We start from the raw sequence: 26913 nt of genomic DNA, 5'->3' as shown, positions 1-26913 counted from the left end.
AAAATATTTAAAACAACTGCTTACAGATTTTTTTTTTAGCTTTTTGGGTCACACCTGGCGATGCACAGGGGTTACTCCTGGCTGTGCACTCAGGAATTACTCCTGGTGGTGCTCAGGGGACCATATGGGATGCTGGGATTCAACCAGGGTCGGCCGCGTGCAAGGCAAACACCCTACCTGCTGTGTGATCGCTCCAGCCTCTGTTTATAGATTTTAAAGAGGACATTGATAACACCACATTGATAGCTGGAGACTTCAGCAACACTTATCACCTGTTGATAGGTAACTGGACTAAAACTTACCAAAGAAACACTGGCTTTGAAGGAAGAAATGAAAGAGAGGGGATTAATAGATATGTATAGGGCATTCATCTCCCCATAGCCAAATACATGGTCTTCTCCAGTGCATGTGAGACATTCTCCAAGATACACCACATGTTGGATCACAAAACATACTTTCATCAAATCAGGAGGATAGAAATTTTATCAACTCTCTTTTCAGACCAGGATGAAGGTAATAGAAGTTAATCACACAGAAGAACGGAGAATTAAATCAAACACTTGGAAAACACTTGGAAATTAAACTGCTTACTACTGAACAACCAACCAGTGGATCAGAGAAGAAATGAAAAGATTTCTGAAAACAAATGAAAATGAGGACATGAGCTATCAGAATTTGTGGGACACAGTAAAAACAGTGGTAAGAGGAAAGATTATAGCTCTTTAAGCAAGCATTTATTGGGAAAGAAAAAAGGACCAACATAAATAGCTTGATTTCACATTAAGAACCTGGAAAGTTACCAACAAAAGAAGCTCAAACCAGGTAGGAGGAAGAAAATAATAAAACTTAGATCAGAAATTAATGAGAAATTAATGAACTGGAATCCTCAAAACAACCCAAAAGATAAACGAAGCCAAGAGCTGTTTCGTTGAAAAAATGAGAGAGAGAGAGAGAGAGAGAGAGAGAGAGAGAGAGAGAGAGAGAGAGAGGAGAGCGCTCTAATAAACTGAATCAGAAATGAAAGGGGGTGGGGAGATCACAACTGAAACCACAGAAATTCAAAGGATCATCACAAATTAAAAATTTTTATGGCATGAAACTAGAGAACCTAGAAGAAATAAATTCTTATATTCCTATAACATTCCAAGGCTGAAACAATATTTGGAATTTTGAACCACGGTTTTAAACTAAGAACAGACCTGTCACTATTGAGGAAATTGAAATGGTAATCAGAAGTCTTCCCAAAAACAAAAGTCCAGGCCCAGATGGGTTCACTAGTGAATTCTTTTAAACCTTTAAGGAGTATCTACTGCCAATCCTTTTCAAGCATTTCCAGGAAATTGAAGGAACAGAACACCTCAAACAATGTTTATGAAGCAGACATCACCCTGATGCCAAAAGAACACAGAGACACCACAAAAAATAAGAATTACAGACATTGATAATACCTGGTGAACACAGATGCAAAGATCCCCAACAAAATGCTAGTAAATAGAATCCAACAACTCAACAGTGGTAGATTGGACACAATGACTAAGTGGGAGTCATCCCGGGGATGCAAGAATGGTTTAACACGCAAATTAATCAACATAATGCACCATATCAATGAAACAAAGAACAAAACAAAACCCAAACCGTATGATCTATCAGTTGATTCAGAGAAAACATTAGACAAACTCCAGCTCCCATGATAAAATACTCAACAAAATGAAGGGACTTTCCTCAGTATAGTCAGAATCATTCACCTACCACAAGCCCACAGGAACATACTCAATGGGAAAAAGGTAAAAGCCTTGCCTCTGAGATAGGGCACTAGGCAAGGTTGCCCACTCTCACCACTTCTGTTCAGTATAGTTGTGGAAGCACTTACCATAGCAGTTAAGCAAGAAAAAGGTACTGGGGTGGGGTTGGGGGCTGAGGGAGAGTAGGGGAGAGAGAGATAGGAGAGAAAAGTGCCATTGAGGCAGGCTGTTGGGGAGGAGAAGCCATCGAGGCAGGCTATTAGGGAAGAGGACCTGGGGGGAAACTTGAGGACATGGGTGGCGGAAAATGTACATCACTTAAGGAATTGGTGTTGAAACATTGTATGACTAAAGTCGGTCATGAACAACTCTATCAGGGTCATTCAATAAAAAAGGAGGGGGAATGCTTGGGGTCTCTTCCTGGGGGTGCTAAGGGGACTACTTCCTGGGATTAAACTTAGGTTTTCTACCTGAGAAGCATGTGCTCAGTTCATTAAGATAATTTTTCTGACTTCCCTCCTTGCAAAGTAAAAGATTTTCTGTGTCTCCTGGCCCCCAGGCTTATAGGAAACCATATTTGTAACTGATATGTTTTTCCTGAAATACATTCTACGAACAAGCAAATGTGTGTTTGTGTGTGAATGTAGATTCTATATAGTTGTGCGCCTTCCTACCCCCTGCCTTTGTACAAAAGTAGTAGTACAGACTCTCTGAACTTTTCTTTTCACCTAATTTTGCATCTGCATTTCATTCTCTTATCAGCACACAGAGAGCTTCCTCATTCTCTCTTATACATGCAGCCTAAGTAACAGTTTAATGAGAATAGAGACTTTAAATGGATAATTGAGGGTTGTGTATCTTGCCTTTTAAATCAAATCTGTTGGTTTAATTTAAATATGCTAAGAAAGTTAATCATGCAGTGGAATTCAGAGTAGCTTCTGTCATAGAAATATAATTCTGGGGGTGGAGAGATAGTACAGTGGCTAAGATGTTTCCTTTGCATGTCGTGGCCGACATGGTTTCTCTCCCCAGCGTCCCATATGGTCCCCCAGCATCGCCAGGAATAATTCCTGAGCACAGAGCCAGGAGAAACCCATGAGCATAGCTGGGTATGTCCCCAAAACAAACTAGCAAAGAATAATGAAATGTTAGTCTTTTCAGTGATGATAGCAAATACAGAAAAAAAATTTATTTCTGTAAAAATGTTATTTTGGGGATATTTGGGTTCATACCTGGACAGTGCTTGGGGTACTGTGCAGTGTAGGGGATTGAACTTGAGCCTTCTGGGTATAAAGCATGTGCTCTGTCTAGCCTGTTCGCCAGAAAAGATGAGTCTAGTGCTATAAGGTCCTTGGGGACCACCATTGCTACCCCACAGATAGCACAGATATCCCACAGATAGGCTTGGGAGACCGTGTGATGCTCCAGCCCTTTGAGCGATTTGCCTCCAACCCCTAGGTAAAGATTCTTAACTTTAGAAATAGAATAGCTGATACCTTTCAAGATATATAATAATAGACAATGTTTATTGAATGGTTACTCTGTACTGACCACTTTGCTTTATTGCTTTCTGTTTACCATTTTATTTGAACCACGGAAGGGTACTCTTGAGGCTGATGATACTGTGATCCTAATATTAAGAGTAGAGAAAGTGAGGTTGTTAGTGGTCAACTAATTTGCCCTGGTAGAGTAACAGTAAATAGGGGAATATATATCTCTTTAGCAGCAGTGTCTCTTGCTGTCTGCCACAATATTATAGATTTTTTGGTATTGTTTTGAGCCTCACCGACTGTATTCAGGGTTTACTCCTCACAACATGCTTAGGAATCAATACTGGCAGTTTTGGGGGCACAATATGCAGTGTCAGGGTTGGTCACATGCAAGTCAAGGACCTAATTTCTCCGGCCCTTATGTTCTTAGTAGGTGTAGTGGTTGGAGTGTTGTAGTGTTGGTGGAAATATTTGATTTTTGAAACTACTTCTCATTTCTAAGGGCAGTTTTACCTCTTTAACTCAGAGTGGAATATTACCAACAAACTATACTTATGTTGTCTGATTTTTGAAAACCCTGTAGTTTGTATGTCATCTACTAAGAGTAGAAATTATCTGAAAACAAACTCCGTATTTAATCAAATGTTGTACCTGTTTTTATAATAAGTTTTCATTCCCAATAAAATTTGAATTCCTCTTTCAAATTCTTATAACATCTGGGGGCTGGAGCGATAGCACAGTGGGTAGGGCGTTTGCCTTGCATGCGGCAGACCCAAGTTCAATTCCTCCACCCCTCTTGGAGAGCCTGGCAAGCTACCAAGAGTATCTAGCCCACATGGCAGAGCCTGGCAAGCTACCCATGGCTTATTTGGTATGCCAAAAACAGTAACAGCAAGTCTCACAATGGAGACGTTACTGGTGCCCGCTTGAGCAAATTGATGAGCAATGGAATGACAGTGTGACAGTGATAACATCTGGCTATGTTGAGTGCATAGTGTAACACTGTCAGTCTCAATAAAACAAGTACTTTGTGTTATTAAGATTTATTTGTGTTGTGTTGGTTAAAAAAATCTACTTTAATAGATTGGCTTATTTTTTCATTTCGTTTCTTTTAAAAAATGCGTGTGGCCAAATTGATGGGGTTTTTGTTCTTGGACTACATCTGATTGTGTGCAGGCTTACTCCTGGAGCTGTGCTAAGTACCACTCTTATCGAGTCTTTGGGGACCATATGGGGTGCCAAGGATTGAACCTAGGTTGGTCATGTGCAAGGCAAGTGCCTTATTGCACTGTACTATCTCTCAACCCCTAAATTGATGTTTTTATATATTTATATTTAAAAGAAAAAATATTTTCCTTTTATTTTACTTTCAGAAAGTAATGAGTAATAATAAGTTTATATTAAAAACTTAAAGTAAAAATAAAGTAATAGTAAGTTTCTGTTAAAGGTTTAGTAATAGTAGAGGTATGTTTACCTGATGTTGCAAGCAGGATGATTATTTTAATTCATACATCAGTTGCTTCATGGCATAGTCTAATGTTTGATATACATTAATACTACTTTTTGTCAGTGTGAAAGTTTATATTCATGAGGGCAGTATTGAAAAACAAAGATTTCAGTCTGTTACATCCCCCATACTTGGATCAGTGCCTGGTACACAGTAGTTGTTTTATATATGATAGTGCAACGAAGGACTGTTTCAGTGTTTTAACTATTTTGGGGTCTATTTGAATATAGTCCTGATTACAGTAAAATTTTTGGAGTTTGCAGTGTTCTTTATGAGTTGTCTGTAGATAACTGCATGGTGTATATTGATTAGTGAAATTAAAAAGGAAACTTGTTTTGGGACTATTATCAGAATGGAAAGTGGGTTATTCAGTTACTCTCTACTTAAAGCCACATACTAATTTTGTTTACTTATCATTTGAAATGTTCCTCAAAGATATTTTGAACTTAAGATCTAGGGAAAATGTTTGTATAGTTGCTGTTATGCTTTAGTGGTGGTAAAAAATACAAACTGAATAGAGATAATTATATATGAGGCAATTTTATAAAATAATTTAAAAAATTGTTGTTATTGAAATATAACAAAATCACTTTCGTTTCTAGGTGAAAAATTTAGAGAACTAATGGATAAGTTCCTGAGGATTTACTTCAGTAAAGGCTGCCCACCCTTGTTTACTACTTTGAAATCTTTATATTACAATACAGAAAAGGTAAATTTTGGCCTTTATTTAGCTTTTTTAGTTTTTTAAAATTATAGAATTCCATGTAAATAATTTAGTATAACTTATTTTTTTCTATTTTGTTATTCACCTTAGTATAATAATAAAGGGACTGAAAATATAAGCATTTAATGTAAGTACTATCAAAGGAAATGCTAATTTGAGATTTCTAAAATGTAGGCTTTAAAAGTGCTTTGATTATGAAGGTTCTTTCTTAAAAATGGATATACTTTTCTAGTGGACTTTTAAATGTGATCAGCAGAGATGTGTATATAGTATAATTCTGGATTTTTAAATTGGGGATGCATGCTTTTAAAAGAACTTGGATAATTGAGTTAGTACAACAGTAAAGTACTGTTTGGTCATTTTACTGAAAATTGTTTTAATTAACAGACTAAATTTTAGTAAGGAAGATAGTTTTTTTAAAAAGTCACTTTCTGCTTTTTAAAGTTAGAAAACAGTAATTTCTTCATAAATATCTCTTTGCAAACAAGCATTGCTTATTTATTAAGTTCTAAAATCTTGTTTTCCCTTCTGTAAAGTTTCATAAACTAAATTCCTTAATGTTTGTATTGTGTTTTACTTGATTACAGTGATACTACTATTAATTTTTTAAGGTAGAGTGATTGGCTCAAAAAAAAATCATGTACCAAGTGTCTACAAGTAATTTGTGTGGATTATTTTTTTATTTAATAGTTGCCAAAATATTTTTACTACTTTTAGCAAGGTTGACAAAAGAAGGTGAATGGTCAGAAATAATAATGAGTTTGTGTATGTGAATTAGTATTTTTGTAACATCACTATCTTGAAGCAACTGAGCGCATTTATTAATAAGGAGTTTATTCCTTTTGGACAAGTTGCTGAGCTTTTTACTGGCTTTCTCAGTTTTCACAAAGGGTCATAGACTTAAAAAATCTTTCTAATATTGATCCAGAATTATCACCATAAAACTTTCGATGCTATTTTTATAAAGCATAAAATTGACATTTTAAATAAGACACTGAGAATGAATTTATATCTTTTGGGTTTTGGCAGTGGTAAGAGGCTATTCCTGGCAGTGTGCTTGTAAGTGATCTCTGACAGTGCTTGATATATGGTGCTGGGGATTTGAACATCGGCCAGCAGTTTGCAAGCACCTTATTTGCTGTACTATCTCTCTGGCATTGCTTAATTTTTAAAGGAACCTTTGATACCTCTTTAATGTTAATTTTTAGGTATGCAACAGAAATGTTTTTAGGTACTTTTGAGAAATGAATTGAAATACAGAAAATGAGTTTACATGTTAGAATTTAGTGTAGTGAGGAAAACTTCATAAGTATGGGAAATATTTTTCAAATACCAGTTGAGAAATATGAATCACTGAGGGGTTAAGAGTTAATGATCCCTTGGGGGCTGGAGAGATAGCACAGCGGGTAGGGCGTTTGCCTTGCACGCGGCCGACCTGGGTTCAAATCCCAGCATCCCATATGGTCCCCTGAGCACCGCCAGGGGTAATTCCTGAGTGCAGAGCCAGGAGTAACCCCTTGAAGCATCGCCAGGTGTGACCCAAAAAAGCAAAAAAAAAAAAAAAAAGAGTTAATGATCCCCCCCTCCCCGAATCTCCCATGCATGAGAGTTTGACAGTCTGTAACTTTTGAGTCTTGCATAGCTAAGTCACTAATAGCCTGCAGTAGCAGGGGGCCTTACCAGGTAAGTCAGTTAACATGCTTTGTATATTGTATGTATTATTTGCTGTGTTCTTATAAAGAAGAAAGCTGAGTATGGAACTGTGTAGGGTGAGGAAGCTAGACTTTTTTTTAAAAAGTCATAAGGAAGATAATAACAATTTGCAATATTGCAACAATATGTTATACCATGTTTTTCATACTATAAGTTTGAAAAATCTGCTTACAAATAGAATACAACTGGACATGTAGAGTTCAAACCTTTGTTGTTCATAGGTTAGCTATAATTTTTCAGTCTATAATTTTGATAACTTATAAGGCCATCTAAAAATTTCTAACTAGGCTAGAGAACTAAGCACAGGTAGATAAGGCACCTGTCCTGCATGCAGTGGCACCACACATGGTCCCCCAAGCACTGCCAGGGGTCATTCCTGAGCACAAAGCCAGGAGTTGCCCTTGAGCACCACCAGGTGTGGCCCCCAAACAAAAAATTAATTTAAATTTTCTAACCATTAGTTAGAAATTGTTGTTTTTAGCTAATGGCTTCATTTTCACTTTGTATATGTGTCTGTGTATGTGTCTCTGACTGTGGTTTTTAGGCCATGTGGGATGTGCTCAAGGTACTATGTGGTACAAGGGGTGGACCTGGACTTCTGCACATAAAGCTTGCTTTCAGCTTGCTGAACAGTCTTTCTGGTTCCTGCATTTTAAACCTTCAGAAAGCATTTCAGTGACATCGACTGTGATAAACAATTATACTTTTTTTGTTGTTTTTTGAGCCATACCCAGATGTGCTTAGGGCTTATTTCTGGTTGTGTACTTACGGTTCACTCCTGGTGGGGCTGGAGAATCATATGCAGTGCTGGGAATTGAACTTGGGTTGGATATGTGCAAGGCAGGTACCTTACCTGCTGTACTATCTCTTCCCAGCAGCTAAGTTTCAACAATTATGTTTTCTATAGACCTAAGTTATAAGTAATAATTCATGTCAGGTGGCGTGAAAGAATGTCTTTAAGTTGGGCAGGATATAGGACAAAAGGATTTAAAAGATGCCTCTGGCATACCCAGTACTATCACTTACAGAGCATGGGCTGGCATGTGCACCAGCCCTTCAGTTTTCTCCCTGGCCCAGATTACTATTATTTTCTTCTCATTAGTCTTAGAATACATTCATGACTATACTGCATAAATGGTTTATTTCTTTGTGTATTGTGATTAAAATGCTTAACACTGATACATTTTTTACTGTGGTGGGAGGGGTACACCTGGTAGTGCTTTGGGGCTACTTGATGCATGGAAGTTACACTTGGTAGTATCATGCAGTACTGGGGATCCATCCCAGGTCTCTTGTATGGAAAGCATGCACTCAATCCATTTATTTTTACATACACTGATAAGTGGGTTTTCGTGAGGTTAAAAGCAAACATAACCATTAATAATGTTTATGAATTCTTAACTGTACTTCCCAGTATTAGGCAAAATATTTGGAAACCTCAGGCATAGTGTATTGTTTGCTGACATATATTTATTAACCCCTTGTCATGACTTGCCAAGTATAGATAGCACCTAAATATTTTTCATCAAGTTTGATACTTTTTTGTTTTTCATAAAAACATAGGTTGTGTGTAGGATAACATTGGGTTTGTCCTTTCAGCCTTGCTGCAGGGAACTTAATTTACCGTAGAGCAATGTCCTTTCTGTATGGACACAGGAAGACAGTTAATATATGATTTGTAACTTGGGAGCTGATTGACTCCAATAGTATTTACTCCCAGGCATCTGCTTTCTCAAGTCAGTTGACCTTAGTTCCTAGCACCCCCAGAGCAGGGTCCTGACGAGGGATGGAATGGACCCAGGGCAAGCTGTGAACTACCCTGGCATCGAAATGGGCTAGGTCAAAGCGCCACAGTACTCAACTATAAGTTGAGAGCATGGTCATAGACAGATACTGTCATGATCCAGAAGTAATGACGAAATTAGGGCCCTGCTGGGATTAGGAAGACTAACCTGACCTGAGGACTGTGGTCTGGAATATATAGTGAACATCCTCAGGAAGAACCAAACTTTAAGTTTGATATATCTCTTACTGTGCTCATACAGAATGACATTGCTAGAAATATTAGAAGTAAATTTACTATAACTAGTTAAGTGGATTACTAGCTGAAGAAAGAAGAAAGTGACACACCCTGGATGGGATCCTGCCCTTAAGAGATCTCCTAATAATCTGGAGTAATCTCCTTAGATGAGACTTTGTTGCTCTCCTGGAGGAGTGGTCTTACCCCTCTGTTGATTTGTTAATGTTCAGTACACCTTTGTGTCACCACCTTATGTGATTACTATATAAACTAAGACTGTAACAGAAGCAAGAGAGAAGACAAAGAAGCAGAGCACAGAGAGAAAACGAATCATCGGAGCCAGAAGCAGGGGAAAGAAAGAGCACAAAGCGAGTGAGAATCAGAGTCAGAGTCAGAAGTGAGAGCGAGAAGGGCTCCAGAGAGAAGCAGAAGGGCTCCGGAGAGAGAGATCGGAAGAAAAACTACAGAATCTCAATTTTTTAAACTTAAAACAAGATCACAAACACTTCAAGCCTCAAAATGAATTATTTTAATAAGTGACATAATTTTATGACTAAAATATGTTCTAGTTCAGTCATCTTCACTTAATTAAGACATTTTCTTCTAATAGTTATTTGATTAAGACTAAAGTTCCATTTTTTAAATCTCCACTGAAATTCATTTTGGTTCTGGGCCACATCTAGCTGTAATCAGGCTTATTACTACTAGATCTGTCCTCAGGGATCACTCCTGGAGGTGCTCAGAATTCCAGAGATTGAACCCAGGCCAGCCACATGCAAGAAAAGCACTTTAACCACTGTATTAGCTCTCTACCCTCTCATTTTATTTTTGCAAACCAGTTTCAGTCCGAGAAGATACTGCTAATATCATTATTTTCTAAATTGAGTCTCCTGAACATCATTCCTTCGTTATAGGCCATTAATCAACCTTAAAGATAAAACTTACTCCATTTCTGAGTTTTTCATAATATAGAAATAAATCACGTGCTTAAAATCTTAATGTAGTATGTTAATGTAACAAGTTATGCAAAACTCTCTTGTCCTTTTTTTACAAATCAGACACATATTTCAAACCACACCCATCACCAGTGTACCTACTCTCTCTTTCTTAGATATCTAACTTAAATGAATCACCTTTCTTGATTTTATTTTTGGTTTTGGGATCACTGCTCAGGAGTGATGATGATTTGGCAATGCTCAGGAGTTACTCCTGACTTGCACTCAGGAGTCACTCTTTGCAGTGCTCCGAGGACCAGGTTGGTCCAGTGCAAGGTAAGCACCTTACCTGCTGTACAATCTCTCTGGCCCACCTTAATTTAAATGGGAATGGCAAAATAACCATTTCAGAAATAGTTTTACATTGTTTTGTAAGAAAGGAATTGAGTATGTTTTCTACATATAATGCAAACTAAACTTGAGGTAAAATACTCCCTAGGTTGAGCTGGAAAAAGCCCTGGGCTGAAGGCATTTACCTTGCTTGCTGTTGACCACAGTTCACTTCCTGGTACCACATTTCTAAGTGCTCTAGGGATATTCCCTGAGCACAGAGCTGGGAGTAGCTCCTCAGCATTACTGGGTGTGGTATAAAAACTTTACAAAACAAAATGAAACAGTTCCCTAGATTTATTTTGACTTACTTGAAAAATTGAATTTTCGTCAGGGCTGGAGTGATAGCACAGCGGGTAGGGCGTTTGCCTTGCATGCGGCTGACCCAGGTTCAATTCCCAGCATCCCATATGGTCCCCTGAGCACGGCCAGGGGTAATTCCTCCTGAGCAGAGCCAGGAGTGACCCCTGAGCATCTCTGGGTGTGACCCAAAAAGCAAAAAAAAAAAAAAAAATTGAATTTTTGTCTGATACTCAGTTAAGTGACCATAACCCTAATTATTTTAGATTCAAGAAGTATGCTTGTGTGCCACATTTTTTAAATCTAAAGTTTCACGTGGATTTTCCTTTATCTGGATTTTTTTCCTCAATTTAATTTTGTTTTGAAGTTCTCAAGCTGAATATTTTATTCATTGATATCATGCTTCTTTATCAAGAATTTTATAACTTCAGCCTGTGTTGTAACTTAAAATTAACCAAATTGGGGTTGGAGTGATAGCACAGGGGGTAAGGCGTTTGCCTTGCATGCTGCCAACCAGGGTTCGATACCCAGCATCTCATATGTTCCCCTGAGTATTGCCAGGAGTAATTCCTGAGTGCATGAACCAGGAGTGACTCCTGTGCATCTCTGGGTATAACCCAAAAAGGAAAGAAAAAAGAGCTCACTTAAAAAAATTAAACCAATCTAATCGTTACCGTAAATACTTAACAAAGAACTATAATACTCTTTCATAAAACAGAAGGTTTGCTTGTGCACTAAGTGCTCTTGCTTCAGGAAACACCTGCACATAAATATCACTAACATAATCCCCCCAGGTCTGCCAGTTCATTCTCAGGTTCTTTCAAACCAGTGACAGTTTTCCTTCCAGTAATATGTTCCAATAACTTTCTGGAAGCGTTATTTTCATGTAAGCAGTGCTGCGACCTAGCATTGAGCCACTATGATCCATTATGCCATAGAAACCATAAAGAACTCGATCATCAGCATTTATGTTCTTATAAGTAGCAGAGCAGAGCAGAATGGTACTAAATCAAGCAAAAGTGAAAAATCTATGGAACTGTATATTTTTGCAAGGTTGACCAACCCTGTTGACCAACAGGGCTTGACCCTGTTAGGAATAATCCCTTAGCACAGAAGCAGAAGTAAAACCTGAAATAAAGAGGAAGGTAGGAAGCCAAACTTACTTAGAAAGTTTTTTAAATTTGTTTTTATTGATATATTGTGAATTAGAAAGTTATGGGCTGGAGCGATAGCGCAGCCGCTAGGGTGCCTTGCACACGGCTGACCCGGGTTCGATTCCTCTGCCCCTCTTGGAGAGCCTGGCAAGCTACTGAGAGTATCTCGCCTGCATGGCAGAGCCTGGCAAGCTACCTGTAGCGTATTCAATATGCCAAGAACAGTAACAACAAGTCTCACACTGGAGACGTTTACTGGTGCCCTCTTGAGCAAATCGATGAGCAATGGGATGACAGTGACAGTGACAGGAGAAAGTTACAAATATATTTGTGATTGAATTTCATTCAATATTCCAACATCAGTCCTTTCACCAGTGCCCACTACCCTCTACCAATGTCCTCATTTTCCTTCCTGCCCCACAGCTTAACTCTGGCAGACACATTTATCCTCCTTGATTGTCTTAGTGTTCTTTCCCTAACTATTCCCCCATCCCCAACCCTTCTCTATCCTCATCAGTAGGCACACTTCCTATTGAAGACCTCTTGCTCTCACTGAAGTTCTCTTTGCTCTTCTTTTCTATTGCCTTTTGGCATTTGCTATTCCCTTAGGAAGTTTCTTTATATACCACGTAAGAGAGTGACCATTTCGAATCTGCTCCTTTCCTCTGGCTGATTTCACACTTAAATGTTTCATTCTAGAGGCTGGGAATGTGGCCATGAAACACTTGCTTCCATGTGTGAGGCCATAGGTTCAATTCCTGGCACTGCATGGTCCCCTGAACCCTGTTAGTAGCAGTATCTTAAATGCCAAGCTAGGAGTACTTACATGTAATGGGTGTTCAATTCCTTAACACTGTATACCACGTAGCCCAAAACCAAACTGCAGATGAACAAGAAGTTTAATCCTGGAATATAAAGTAACATAGTGGGAGACTAACGCCCAAGGATAATAGAGATACGGACCAGGAGGATAGCTCCATGGCTTGGAAGCCAGCCTCACATCCTGGGGGGGGGGAGGCAGCTGAGATAGAGAAGGGACCTCTAAGTAAGTGATGCTTGGAGGGCTCGCTCAGGATGGGAGATGTGTGCTTAAAGTAGACTATGGACCGAACATGATGACCACTTAGTACCACAAACTGTAACACCCAAAAGGAGAGAGAGTAAAAGAGAATGTTCCTGCCAAAGAGATGGGGGATGGTGGGGGGCGGGGAGGGATACTGGGAACATTGGTGTGGAGAATGGAAACTGGTGGTGAGATGGGTACTCGATCATTGTATGATTGGAATGTAATCATGAAAGTCTGTAAGTCTGTAACTGTAGCTCACGGTGATTCATAAATTTTTTTTTAAAAAGAGTTTAATCCTAGAGATACAAGGTACACATTTATCTTACCTTAAAAACCAGCTCTATCTGCAGTTTCCACAACTGCCAGTAGATGGCATTGTAGTTTATGGAAACATCCGTTCATAACTAGAATCATAGAACCACTATCCAGTAGAGCTTGTCTTGGAACTTATTTTTTTTTTTTTTAAAGAATCAACAGAATGAGCAGTGATTCCTTTTTTACTCATTGTTATAAGGAAATGATGTTGAATGAAACAACATTCTTTAAGGACTTGATTTAGTTATATATTGTTTGCCTTAAGTTGGAGTACCCAAGAACCTCTCTGGTTCTTAAGGAGTTACTGTACTGAATGTTTAAACTTGGAAATGTTGCCTTAAGTTAAAAATACTCTGAGGTTGATACACTGGTATTGATTGTGATGCTTTTAATGTTGCTTTTAATTTTGCTTCACTTTATCAATCTTTTGGAACATTTTTTTTAGTTCACAAACTCCATTATATACTGGGATTAACTAAGGGGCTTGCTAAATAGAGAATGCTGGTCCTATTCTGTAAATAACTAACAAATTACTTGATGATGGTAATGCTAATATTGATATTAGCCCGAGGGTCATACTTTATAAGTATTACTTTTTTTTAACACTTATTGTGGTAAAATATATTCATTCATCATCTTAACCATTTTGTTTTCCTTTTTTATTCTGTTTTGGGTCCAAACACAGTGCTCAGAGTGGCCACTCTTGGCTCTTTGCTCAGGTGTCACACCTGACAGTGTTAAGTGCCCAGGGATCATGTGGTGTGGGGAGTTGAATCCAGTCCTCCAGCATGCAAAGCTTGTGCTCTAGCCTATTGAGCCAGCTCTCTGGTTTAGTCTTAACCAGTTTTAACAATTCCTTGAACATAGGGCAATGGATGCCCAAAGATTTATGCATGCAGCATGACTAAGAGAAAGCCATCCATAGAAGCCATACACTTGTAGTTACATGACAAAGTTTATTAGGAGAGACAATGATCAAATAGAGGCTGAAGGAATGTGCCTTTGTGCACTAGCAAACAGGAGGTGGAGGGAGGAGGGGGACTAGGAAGAAGCTTCTGGAATACCGTCCGTCCTTTTAAAAAAGTTTTTAGTTTATTTTTATTGAATCACTTGAGATGGACCCTTATAAAGCTGTTCATGATTAGGTTTTAGTCGTACAGAGTAAGTACACCCATCCTTCCACCAGTGTAAATTTCCCAGCACCAGTGTCCCCAGTTTCCTTCCCACCATCCCAACCCCCAGCCTGCCTTCATGGCAGGGGAATTGTGGTTTTCAATACAGGAGTATCAGGAATATCCCTTTACCTATTTTCAACACTCTTGAGCATTGTCCTTGAAGCTCTAGAGCAGAAGCAAGGTTGAAGTATTGCTGACACCCAAAGATGTCTGCTTCCCACATCCCAAGCCATCAGCTGCCGGCAATAGCAAGGCCAGTTAATCTATGTTATTCTCTGAAAATTCAGGTTTCCCCAGCAAGAACTGATTCCCAGAAAAAGACAGCACCTGGGGCTTTCCTATGGGCCTTGCGACCTCTAGTGGTCAAGGGGCTGTGCCAGGGAGAACTCCAACATAGTCATACACTGTTTTGAATAATGCTGCTAGGAACATGGATATTCAAATAAAACTTAGAACCTATTTGAGATTCTAATTTTTCATCTTTGAGGCATGTACTCAGATATTGTTGGTCCATTTGTTAATTTTTTAAATTTTGAGTAATTGCTGTACTCTTCCTCAGTGGCTATGCCATTTTAATCCCCAATAGTCTACAAAGGTTTCACTTCCTTCACAGTCTTACAAAAATTATTTTCGGGTTTTTGCTTTTTGATAGTGTCCATCCTCCTGGGTAAAAATACCTTGTTGTAGTTTCCTGTACTAATCTTATACCCCTGTGAGTTCAGGTGAATTGCCATTAGTAAGAAGTGTGTGTCTTTGTCCCACTCACTAATATAGCATATCAGCTAAAAGCTAGAACATGATTGCTTGGGTTAAATTCCGACTCTGCCTTAATGTGTACCATTTTTTTTTTGAAGTTCATAGATAAGATAGATTTATTTTGAATAGTAAATATCATTAGATTTTTAAAGTTAAATGTATATATAAGGGAAAACTTTTTTCTTCCTACCATTTCTAATTTGTGTGACTCTTCATTTGATACTTTCAGGGCAGAGCACATTCGAAGTGTAGCTTGTAGCATTTTAGTCTTACTAAATACTTATCACAAGGACCAAGGTTGTTTAAATACCTTGTTAAGAATTTGCTTGATCTCACTATAGTTTTGATTACTTCTGAATTTTTCAGTATTAAGCAACATTTCAGAAAATCTGAACCTATCATGCTTTACTGCTTTCACAATATAACAGGGAGAAAAAAGGCAAATAAATTTACTGTTAATAACTTAAACTGATGTTTATTTTGGGGAAGAGAACGTTTTATAGTAATTGATGATAATTGTTCTTCAATACCTCAAATAGCTTATTGAGGTGAGAAATTGGTAGATTTTGTTTTGCTATTAAGATAGCATTACATTTCCATGTGCTTTTTTTCCCTGTGTGGGAGGGAAAAGCAGAGACTGTAATAGCTTAGTTAATTTGCAGTTCTGAAGGCAGCTGTATATTGTTTCCAAGTTTAATTCATGATAAAATATAAATACCTTCAATAAAATATTTTTAAAATTTGAAATTCTGTTTCTTTAACAGATATCTATAATCCAAGAACTTGTTACTAACTATGAAGCCTCTCTTAGAACATGTGACTTTTTCAGTCCTTATGGTAAGTTTAGATCGAATTTGAATTCCATTGCTCATTTAAAACTACTTTTAGTCACAGTAAAACTAATGTTAATTATCTTTGTGCTGTTGATACTTTACTAAATTGTTTTTGAATTAGTGAATGAAATGGAAAGAATACTTTGTCTTAATTTAAATTTTCCATAATATTGTGAGGTGGGAGTTAGCCAGCAATATGATTTTTTCCAGGAGTATTTTGTTTTTCTAATAATTTTTCTCTGTACTTTTTTGTTTTGTTACACTTGGTTGTCCTTGGGTATTGAACCTAGGCTTCTAGCATACAAATCACACAAATAAGCCTTTCGAGCTATCTCCTTAGCCTCAAAATTTTTTTTTTCAATCTTTTTTTATGATGTATTGTTAGTAAATTCTCTTCCTTCCTTACTTTTTATTATTTATTTGGTTTTTGGGACACACCTGACAATGTTTAGGGGTTACTCCTGGCTCTGCACTTAGGAATCATTCCTGGTAGTGCTGTGGAAACCATCTACAGTTTGCTGGGCGTCAAACCCAGGTTGACAACATGTAAGGCAAGGACCCTGCCCACTTGTACTATTTTTCTGGCCCCTTCATCCTCATTTTATGCCAGTAGATCCTCCCTTCTGGAACTCATTTTGAGAACTTGGTATCTCTCTTTTTTTTCTTGGTATCTCTTTTATCTCTTTTTGTTGCTCTTTCTCTTCTTATAGCCTTTGCTTATTTTTTGTTTAACTTTTTGGTTTTTTGGTGCTTTTTTGGGTACAATCTTAGGAGTTGGTGTTTCTTTATAAGTTCTTCTGTGTCTTCAAGGTAAGGTACAGAATGGGGAGTAGGAGAGGACTCAGATGCTTATATATGACTGCTTTTATCTCAGTATAGGATTAATTTCACCTTTTCAGGACTATATATTCTCTTTAAATCCTTCAATGATTTTGGGTTTCCCTGATTTAGTGTTGAGGCCTAAAAGTTGCTGAGCTCTGCCATTTCTTGACTTTCTTGAAGTTTCTACTGATAAAAGAATGCTTCTTGTGTTATTTTTCTTGGGCCCACTGCTCATATACCCTTGGCTTGAGAACTCATACTTAGGTTGATTTACTTCTTTTCCCAAGCACTTTTTTTTGGAGAGGTAGAGGTTATAAACTAGCATCTTTGGCCAGTTTCAAAAAGTATTTGGTCACCACTTTCTGAACTTTGTAGTATAAAGTTGTAGCCTCTTTCCTTTAAAATTTTTCATTTCTGTTGGATTTTTAGTGTTTATTACTGTAATACTATTTACTATGCATTGGGGGAAAGGTATGTGATTTGTTTTACTTTGCCTTCTATAATTTTATGTTTGATTTCAGAGAATGGGGAGAAGGAACCCCCAACGACACTCCTCTGGGTTCAGTATTTCCTGGCACAGCACTTTGATAAACTTGGGCAATATTCTTTGGCTTTAGATTATATTAATGCTGCAATTGGTAGCACACCAACACTAATTGAATTATTCTATATGAAAGCCAAAATTTACAAGGTAAAACCTTATTCATGTTTTTAAGTAGTTGAAGAATCTGCCAATTAACCTTTGTTCTAGGAATAATAGTGTTTTTCATAATTCTAAAGAATTTCATGTTGCACATTTGTAACAGACTAGTGTTTTGTTTTAGCTCTTATAAATGCAAGTATAGTCATATAATGATTTTCAGATAAACTTGATGAAAATGATTTCAAATTTTTATTTTGTTTTATAAGCTTTTCCCATTGTATTGCATCCGTATTATCCCAGTCACATATTGTGATTTTTCTAATATTTTTGTCTCTTAAAGCATATAGGTAATCTCAAAGAAGCAGTAAAATGGATGGATGAAGCACAGTCTTTGGACACAGCTGATAGGTTCATCAATTCCAAATGTGCAAAATATATGCTTCGAGCAAATATGATAAAAGAAGCAGAGGAAATGTGCTCCAAATTCACAAGGGTAGGAACTGGCATACATGGGAATATAATTGCCTTAGTTAGTCAGACTTAAGTTCTATGGTGCTTTGTAATTTTGCTGCTAAAGTTACTAAGAACTCATATGGGTGTCTTTGTTGTTGTTTATTTATATTTTGGAGGGGGACTCACACCTGGCAGCACTCAGGCTAGGGGGATCATATAAGGTGTCAGGAATCAATCCGAGGTCAGCTATGTGCAGGCAAGTGCTTGACCAGCTGTGCTCTCATTCTGGCACCCTATTTTTAATTAAAAATCCTGTTTTGAATCCCAAGTATCCCTGAGTATGTTTGCTTACTGTGTAAGTGCATTGCTTATAGTGGTGTATAATGCAAAAATAAAATGCTCAGCTTTAGTGTTTGTGTATAAAATTCAGTTTGCAATTGTTTTATTTCATAAGTAATTTGTAACACTTTTGTTTCTGTTAAGAGTTGAGGATCAAATATAGCCTCTTATAGGCAAAGCATGAGCTATATTCCCAGCTTCATGATCAATTTTAAATTTCTTTGCTTAGAATGGCTTACAGAGTATCTTTATGCAGGATTAACTTCCCTATGCACGGCCAACCGGGTTTGATTCCTCTGTCCCTCTTGGAGAGCCGGCAAGCTACCAAGAGCGTCCCACCCACATGCCAAAGCCTGGCAAGCTACCTGTGGCATATTCAATATGCCAAAAACAGTAAAGACAAGTCTCACAATGGAGACATTACTGGTGCCCGCTCGAGCAAATCGATGAACACCAGGACGACAGTTCTAACTTCCCAGAGTTTACATCATGCTTATGAACCACAAAAAGATCTAGACTTTTTGATTTGGTATAAAAAATAAGTGTTGATGGTTAAACTTTAAGTAGACCAGTGGAACGGAGTCCAAATCTTGAAGCAGAGTAACCTGTATTTAGAAATGATATTATTCAGGGCTGGAGCAATAGCACAGCGGGTAGGGCGTTTGCCTTGCACGCAGCTGACCCAGGTTCAATTCCCAGAATCCCATATGGTCCCCTGAGCACCGCCAGGGGTAGTTCCTGAGTGCAGAGCCAGGAGTAACCCCTGTGCACCGCCAGGTGTGACCCAGAAACCAAAGAGAAAAAAAAAAGAAATGATATTATTCAGAAATAATGTAAAAACCAGAGATGAAAAGATTTTATTGAAAGAGTGGGATGTGTATGTGTAAATACACTATGTTGCACACAGATCAATTCCAGGTGGATTCATGATCTAAGTATGAAAAGGAAGCGCCTTTTTTTTTTTCCCCACTTCAGATTTTGGGGCTATACAGGGAAGTGCTCAGGGGTGTGGAGCTTGGAGTATCTGGGATTCTGGGGATTGAAACTAGGTCGACCGCATACAAGACCAGGACCATATTCACTGTACTGTCTCTCCAGCCCCCGAAAGGACTTTTTTAAACATTTAGAAGAAATGTATAGAAGTTTATCTTTACAAAGTGAGGTAGGAAGCAGTTTACCAAAAGGTCTAAAATATAAAAACAAATTTGATTCTCTTGACTACATTATAATTAAAGTTTATGTATAGCAAAAAAGCCAAAGCAGAGTGAGAGGATAAACCATAGATTTGGAGAAGATAGTTCTAATCCATATAATGAAAACTGGGTATATAATACTCATTGATTAACACTGGGAACTAAAAGGAGGAAATTAGTTTTGCAGGTTTGATATCCAAGTTCCATTTATATTCTTTGGAATAAAACTTTGTACTTTCCTATATATTACATAAAACTTGGAGGATTGTGTGATGAGAAGAAACAACACTGATTAGTATCTAAAGCTCAGATGCTATAGAATCAGCTGCAGATATGGTAATTAAACATACCTTTTGGGGAAAGCATTTGCAAGAACATGGGGTATTATGTATGAGAAAAGATAACATTAGGAAAGTAGAATACTAATACTGTTTAAGTTCATTTAATCAGATTGTTGACCAGTAAAGTGATTGAGACTCTAAAGAGATTACTTGATGCAAATCTTTGGTCACATAGTAACTAGTGTGCTTTTAAAATTTTTCCATGCCCTATATCACAAGAGGAAGATTAGAACCACATAGTAAACAGAAAAATAGTGATGTTTCTAGAGAATAGTTTTACTTGATAGGCCAAGGTAAAGTTTTAAATTGGTATATGAAACAATTAAGTCCAGTTATTTACAACAAAAGGTAACAAACCAAGGTCAACTAGTCTGTGTTTGAGAAATCAGGGAAAAGATTGGTTTTTGAGAATAGTCACCAAAACCTTTGGCTGGGCACTGGTACAGCAGGTTTGGTCTTGCATGTGTCCAACTTGGGTTTGATCCCAGGTATCCCAAAAGGTCCCCTGAACACTCCTTTGACCTTCATCAGGGGTGGCCCCCAAATAAAACCAAATAACCCTGTGATTCTGCAGCTTAATTATTGCTCTGGTTATTCCCCCTTGACAAGTTTTATGCTAAAATAAGTGCTCATTCAGTGTGTCTATACCAGTCAGTGGCCTTGCAAGTCTGTATGGTGGAACATACGGCCAGGTACGGGGGAAACTGTTGGTGACCTTGAGTGAATAGTTAAACTTGGGTGTGATTGCTAATGAAGTGTTGATAATTCCTTGGTGTAGATTTTTTCAGGTTAAAAGTTTTTACATAGTTGCTGAAGAAATGATTCTAGTTGTTAACTTTTGTAAGTAAAAACATAATATAAATGATAAAAATGTAGTCAACAGAAATAGAAATTATACAAAGAGAACTGAGCACTTTAAAATTACGTGAAAAATACCACTGCCATATTTCCTGGGCTACACAAAATATTCAAAGTATTTCTTCTGAACAGACAACTCCAATGTTGCTGAACTGAAACTGATACTTTATCATATAGTCTTTTAATTTTTTTATTTTGGGGGTTTTTTTGGACACACCTGGTGATAATCAGGGGTTACTCCTGGTTCTGAACTCAGGAATTACCCTGGTGGTTCTTGAGGGACCATATGGGAAGCCAGAGATCGAACATAAGTCAGCTGTGTGCAAGGCAAGCGCCCGTCTGCTTTTACCATCTCTCCAGCCTCATACTTAGTCTCCTTAGGATTTTCATTGAGAATCATTTAGCAGCTATTCTTAGTAACTTTAGTTACTTGATTTTGTCAGCCTACGGCAAAGAATTGTCAGACAACAGGAGATTCTGTTAGAAGCAGACATGGGGGACAAAGAAAGTAATAACTGTTAACACGAATGGAGGGGACTGGGAAACAAACCAAAAGCCAGAGAAAACTTCTAATTTGGGGCAGGGTCTGTTTTGAAATTATGTACACATAAAACCCATCATTTTTAGTATTGAAAATCAGTATCACAAGCAAAGTTAAAAAACTGTTGCTAACAGACTTGACAATGATGGATGTGTATTACAGGGTCCCTGAATCAGCAGGGAAAGGGTCAGTAGCTTTCATTTAGAAAAGGACAAAGAAAGCTTAACTATACTTCATAAGATCACTATCTTAAATAATTTAAGTAGAAGCTTTGATACTAAAAATCTTAGCTTGTGGGGGGGGGTGGAGCAATGACTGAAAGTGTTGGACTGCAGTGCTGCATGTGTGAACCCTGGATTCAGTTTTGTTTTTTTTTGGGGGGGGGGAGGGGGTCACACCCAGCGATGCTCAGGGGTTACTGCACTCAGGAATTACTCCTGGCGGTGCACAGGGGACCATATAGGATACTGGGAATTGAACCCGGGTCAGTTGTATGCAAGGCAAACGCCCTACCCACCGTGCTGTCACTCCTTCCCCTGGATTCAGTTATTGACACTGCATGATTCCCAAGTACTGCACGTGGACCTTGAGCACAGTGCTAGGAGCAGCTTCAAGTACCCTTACCAACACCCCTATTCTCCACCCCAGCTCATACCCCCAAAAAGCCCAAACTGGAGACCTTTCTATGTAGTGAATACCCTAGCACTGCATAAGTGAGTTAATTCTTTATTGCTAAATTTATTGCTATTTATTGTCATACTAAGACAGCTGTCATGGTAAAGGGGAAGTGAGATTTTTAGGATCTCTTGTTACTTCTTTCAATAGTTATGAATGCTTTTGTTTCAGGAAGGAACATCTGCCATGGAGAATTTAAATGAAATGCAGTGTATGTGGTTTCAGACAGAATGCATTTCAGCTTATCAGCGTTTGGGGAGATACGGAGATGCCTTGAAAAAGTGCCATGAAGTAGAAAGGGTAAGTTAAAAAAGTTGACTTTAGTTTTCTAACTGCTTTCAGAATTTCATTTATGAAAAAAAGTTTTTGATCTTTGGCCTTTAAAGTGTTTAGAAATTGTGAATAAATGATAGCTTTTAAAAAATTTCTCAAATGGTTAGGATTTCTATGTGTCTATTTTGTCTGAAGAAGGAAAAGATCAGTTAAGTAAGCCATTGTTGCTATTTGTTAACATAATCAAAATTTCAAATTCCTAATTCGGCCATTATTTGATTTTCGTGATTAAGGACTAGAGGGATACACAAGCTGATGGCCACCTCTTTCTTTACATCAGGATCTGCTCCGTAGTCAGCCTCTCTCCAGTTTGTCTTCTCAGGATATTTGTTCTTACTTTCAGTGTTTTCTGCAGTAATCTATGCTTGGATTGCTGGTTTATTTTATTACTTGCTTTTAGGATTAAATGTGTGATGTGCCTCAGTGAGGGGACTTTTCTTTTCCTTTGTATGAATTTTTGTTTTCCTGTTCTTTGTCATCTCTGAAGCACTCTCCTTCCAAATGGACAACAGGAGGAAAAGAGCCACAAATGCACCCCTGAGGCAGTACTCAGCAGCCCTCAGTTGTGGGGTCTATCTGCACCACTGTTCCCATGCTGACGCAGTATAAAACCACAGGCATCATAGTCAGGTGAGCCTGATGTCTGCACTCCTGCAGTCACTTTGGCCTTTTTCCCATTGAAATTTCTAAGGTTACCCAAAAGAAAGGCAAAATATTAGGGGGTGGCTTTTGATGGGAACTAGAATTAGAATTAATACCTGAGCCCCAAGAAATAATGTAGTTTTTGCATTATGGGGTGTGTATATAAGCCCCCCACCCCTCTTTTAGTCCAGAACTTACATGGCTGTTATCCCTGGGGAAACTTCTGCTTCTTGCAAAATATAAGTCAAGGCAAGATTCATGTGTCCTAGCTCTTATTCCTGAGATAAAATAGATCATTAGTTTATTTTGATATTCCCATCCATAATGACTGCCACTTTAAAAGCATTCTGCTTAGGGAAAAGAGAATTAATCAGTATGTTCTCAGCGAGCTGAAGACTGTTTCATGAGTGAAGAGGCTGCTACACTTTTAGGGCCAATATTCCAACTATGCCATATCTAGGACTTTATCATATTTTCCATGAAACTGAAATTTGAATATCTCTGAGATCATTGTTTCTGTGAATTTCCGCAACTTAAAAACTGATTCCTCCTAACACAAACAACTTATACCTATAGTTATTATTTTTACTATTTAGGAGGGATTGTTAGAATATGATTAATAGCTATCCTGATAGTAGATTTCTTTTGGATTTTGCTTTTCTTTAATTTTTAGTGATTATGGCTCACTAACATGAAACAAAATTCTGTGTAATTTTATAATGTGAAATTTATATAATCTAGAAAATATTTCTAGAGCTTTAAATCCAACTCTAATTAAAAATAGTTTGCTTGTAAAAAGCATTTTTTAAGGAAAATATTACAGGAAGTAATCATCAGCAATTAAAACATGGCAGAAATCATTACTATCCAGTTATATTTTTAACTTGGTTAATTGCTGAAAATTTAACTACCTTTATTTAGTGTAGTTATCCTACAATTTAGGTTTGCTGTTGGTGCTTGAGAATACAAAGAACTTGAGACATAAATAGGAAAAGAAACTACTTACCACTACATGCTATTTTTTAGTGAATAATTCATATTATAAGTAAATAAGATTTGGGTCAGAAAGATAGTACAGAAGGTGTTTACCTTGCACATGATGACCTGGGTTTGATCCTGTGACACCCCAGGAGTGATTCCTGAGCACACAGCCAAGGGTAAGCCAGATGTATGCACCACTCCCTCCTACCCCTCATATAGCACACTGCAAATAAGTAAGATGCAACTCTTCTAGTGATCATATGTAGAAATGTGAGTGTTTAGTTTAAGGTGATTAATGTACCTAAAATTCTAATAAAACTACTATAATCTAAAAGAAAAAGTCATAATTGTACATAATTAGTATAGTTGATTTAATTCTAAGGATTTAGGAATATAATTATAAAATAAGAAGTTTATAGGTATCTCATAAGTCACTCTTGTACCTGAGTTTTAAAAGTATTTTAATAAGGAAAACACCTTTTCAAAAATAAAACTTGGAGGTTTATGTTCTAAATAGGTCAGTGAGTAGAAATAGAAGTTCAAATGAGGCCAAATAATTTTTATGCCTTCCAAGAATTCAAGAAATCCTTTGTTGAATGCCATTTCTATTCAGGTGCATATTACTGTGAAGTTTATAATAATTCGATTTGCAGGGTTAGAATTGTAGAAAGACTCAGTATGTTATTTTCTCTTTCTTCAGATTAACCATCTTTTAGGATTTTAGGATTATTTATAAAAATGTAGTTCAACCTGACCTTATATTTAGAACTTGAGCTTTATTAAAATCAAGACAGAACTACTATCTTCAAGATACTGGATATAAATTCATGTTTAGAATAACATTTTAAACTTAATTTTTTTTTTAATTTTTTGCTTTTTGGGTCTCACCCAGCGATGCACAGGGTCACTTCTGGCTCTGCACTCAGGAATTAACCCCTGGCGATGCTCAGGGGACCATATGGGATGCTGGGAATCGAACCCAGTCGGCCGAGTGCAAGGCAAACACCCTACCCGCTGTGCTATCTCTCCAGCCCCTTAAACTTTATTTTTTAGATGTTATTACTTCTCCCTGTTTTTGGGTGGTGGGTTTTCGACAATACTTATATTAAATAAGATCTAAGACATTCGATAGGTGAAGACACTATAGGAAAATTCTGGGCAATGTTTTTCAACCTCTTCATCTTGAGGACAAGTCTACAGACTAGCATTTGAAAGCCTCCTTTCCATTGCAGCTTAGTAGTTCAAATTGACATGTGTGCTCTTTATGGTGATGATTCTCTAAAAGCAAACAGTAAATCTGCTTATTACCCTAGTTAGTCTGTTTATATTTTAAGTTTAGTTTTGTTGCCTTTTTCTAAACGAACTCTTTACTAGTCTCTAAGAACTCTGAGAAGTAATGCATCTAGATAAGAGAGGGCTTTGTAGGGATTTTGTAAAGGAAGCTGTGAATTTATGGTGAGTAGGGTTAATTATATGTTGACTTGTTTTGACTTTTTGCTGTTGTTTTTTTTTGGGGGGTGGGGTGGGGAGTGTTCCTCACACCTGGTGATACTCAGGGCTTCCTTCTGATAGGCTTCAGGAACTATACCACAGATAGAATCTGGATTGGCTGTGTGCAAGGTAGATGCCCTATCCACTGCACTATCTCTGGCTGGCCCAGCCTCTTTGACTTTGATTCAGTCCTAATTTTGACAGTCTACCAAATTTTTTCCAGCCAGTTATTTTCTCACCTTGCTGAAAGTGTTTTAATAAAGTAAAAATCGAGTTGAGAGTATGAACTTATGCTAGTATTTATGTGCCTACTTTCTGTAGTGATTTGATATGACCATGTCATATAATGTTTGGCTAAAGTACAGGGAAACAATTTTGTGTTATCATGTGTATATTTATGTATTACAAGGGAGATGATTGTGGTGGTGGAGTAGTTCTGTATCTTGATTATGGGAGTGGTTCCACACATCAACACATGATAAAAGCGCACAGAATTATAGACACATGCTGTACCAGTGTCAAGTTTTTCACATTTGATTTGTATTGTAACCTTTGGGGGAAAGTGAGATTAGAGTATCAAGATAGTCTTTCTGTACTTCCCATTGCAACTTCTGTATAATTTAAGTAAAGAGTTCTAAAAAAAAAAAAAAATTCAGTGCTAGTTGTTTTAGATAGAATTATTTAATATGCTATTTCTTTCAAGAACAAAGATACTTTTGCAGCATCCTATATTTTCTAATTAATTTTATTGTAGAGTGGTTCAGGTTTGTTAAGGCTGAGCAGGTTCTTGAGACATCGGCCTTTTCAGTGGAGATGCTGAGAAAGCCTGGGGCATCTAGGATAGTTTGTTACCCTGTTTTAATGAAGATGTTAACTGGAGAGAGGCAGCTTGTGGGCTGTTAACTGATAAAAGAGGTGGCTTATATGTTTGTGGTTCCATATGACTTTTTCTTAAATCTACTAATGTTGCTAGAAGTATCTCTTGTAGTTTGTGTCTGTTTTTTTATTCATAGATATAAATGTTTCTCATCCTGAAGGAATTCTTGTAATCTTTTTGATGCTTTCATCTTACTATGTTATGCGCCATAACTTTGCACTGCATTTCTTTAGTCAGGATTGGATTTGATTTTTTTATGATGCTACGTATAACTTGATTTACCTTAACAAAAACTGAACAACTTTATGAAATATGTAATTCTCTATTTAAGAAATAAGATCAAGTTTATAATTTATGAGTCGATTTTTATTATGAAGGAATTAAGTTTTCAAATATAGCATTAAAACATTTTTGAACTAACAAATATAAGTTAATGTGAAATGTTTATTTTTTCTATTTTCACATTGTATATTTTTATTATCTTTGAATTCTCTTGAAAAATCAGGCTCTTAATGTAATTTTGTATGTGTTTCTAATGATTAAGACAACTAAAAATTATTAAATAATATGGATAATAACTTTTCCTATACAACCCCAGGACAGG

At 37.3% G+C, this 26913-nt stretch overlaps 1 protein-coding gene across 5 annotated transcripts in view; it reads left to right on the top strand.

Annotated features, from left to right (window-relative positions):
* NAA16 (N-alpha-acetyltransferase 16, NatA auxiliary subunit) overlaps nucleotides 1–26913 on the top strand; it is a 66873-nt gene that overhangs the window by 28800 nt on the left and 11160 nt on the right. For 4 of the 5 annotated variants that reach the window (XM_055121835.1, XM_055121855.1, XM_055121841.1 and 1 more), the window contains 5 exons: nucleotides 5342–5448; nucleotides 16052–16124; nucleotides 17464–17633; nucleotides 17926–18078; nucleotides 22157–22285. In XM_055121835.1, the coding sequence (XP_054977810.1) occupies nucleotides 5342–5448; nucleotides 16052–16124; nucleotides 17464–17633; nucleotides 17926–18078; nucleotides 22157–22285 (632 nt within the window). Of the gene's footprint in view, nucleotides 1–5341; nucleotides 5449–16051; nucleotides 16125–17463; nucleotides 17634–17925; nucleotides 18079–22156; nucleotides 22286–22805; nucleotides 22949–26913 lie in introns of all 5 variants that reach the window. The other variant, XR_008627321.1, reaches the window with a different exon arrangement.

Source organism: Sorex araneus, chromosome 1 (genome assembly GCF_027595985.1).
Source record: "Sorex araneus isolate mSorAra2 chromosome 1, mSorAra2.pri, whole genome shotgun sequence".
Lineage (NCBI taxonomy): Eukaryota > Metazoa > Chordata > Mammalia > Eulipotyphla > Soricidae > Sorex > Sorex araneus.
This window is presented reverse-complemented; position numbering and strand designations above follow the sequence as displayed.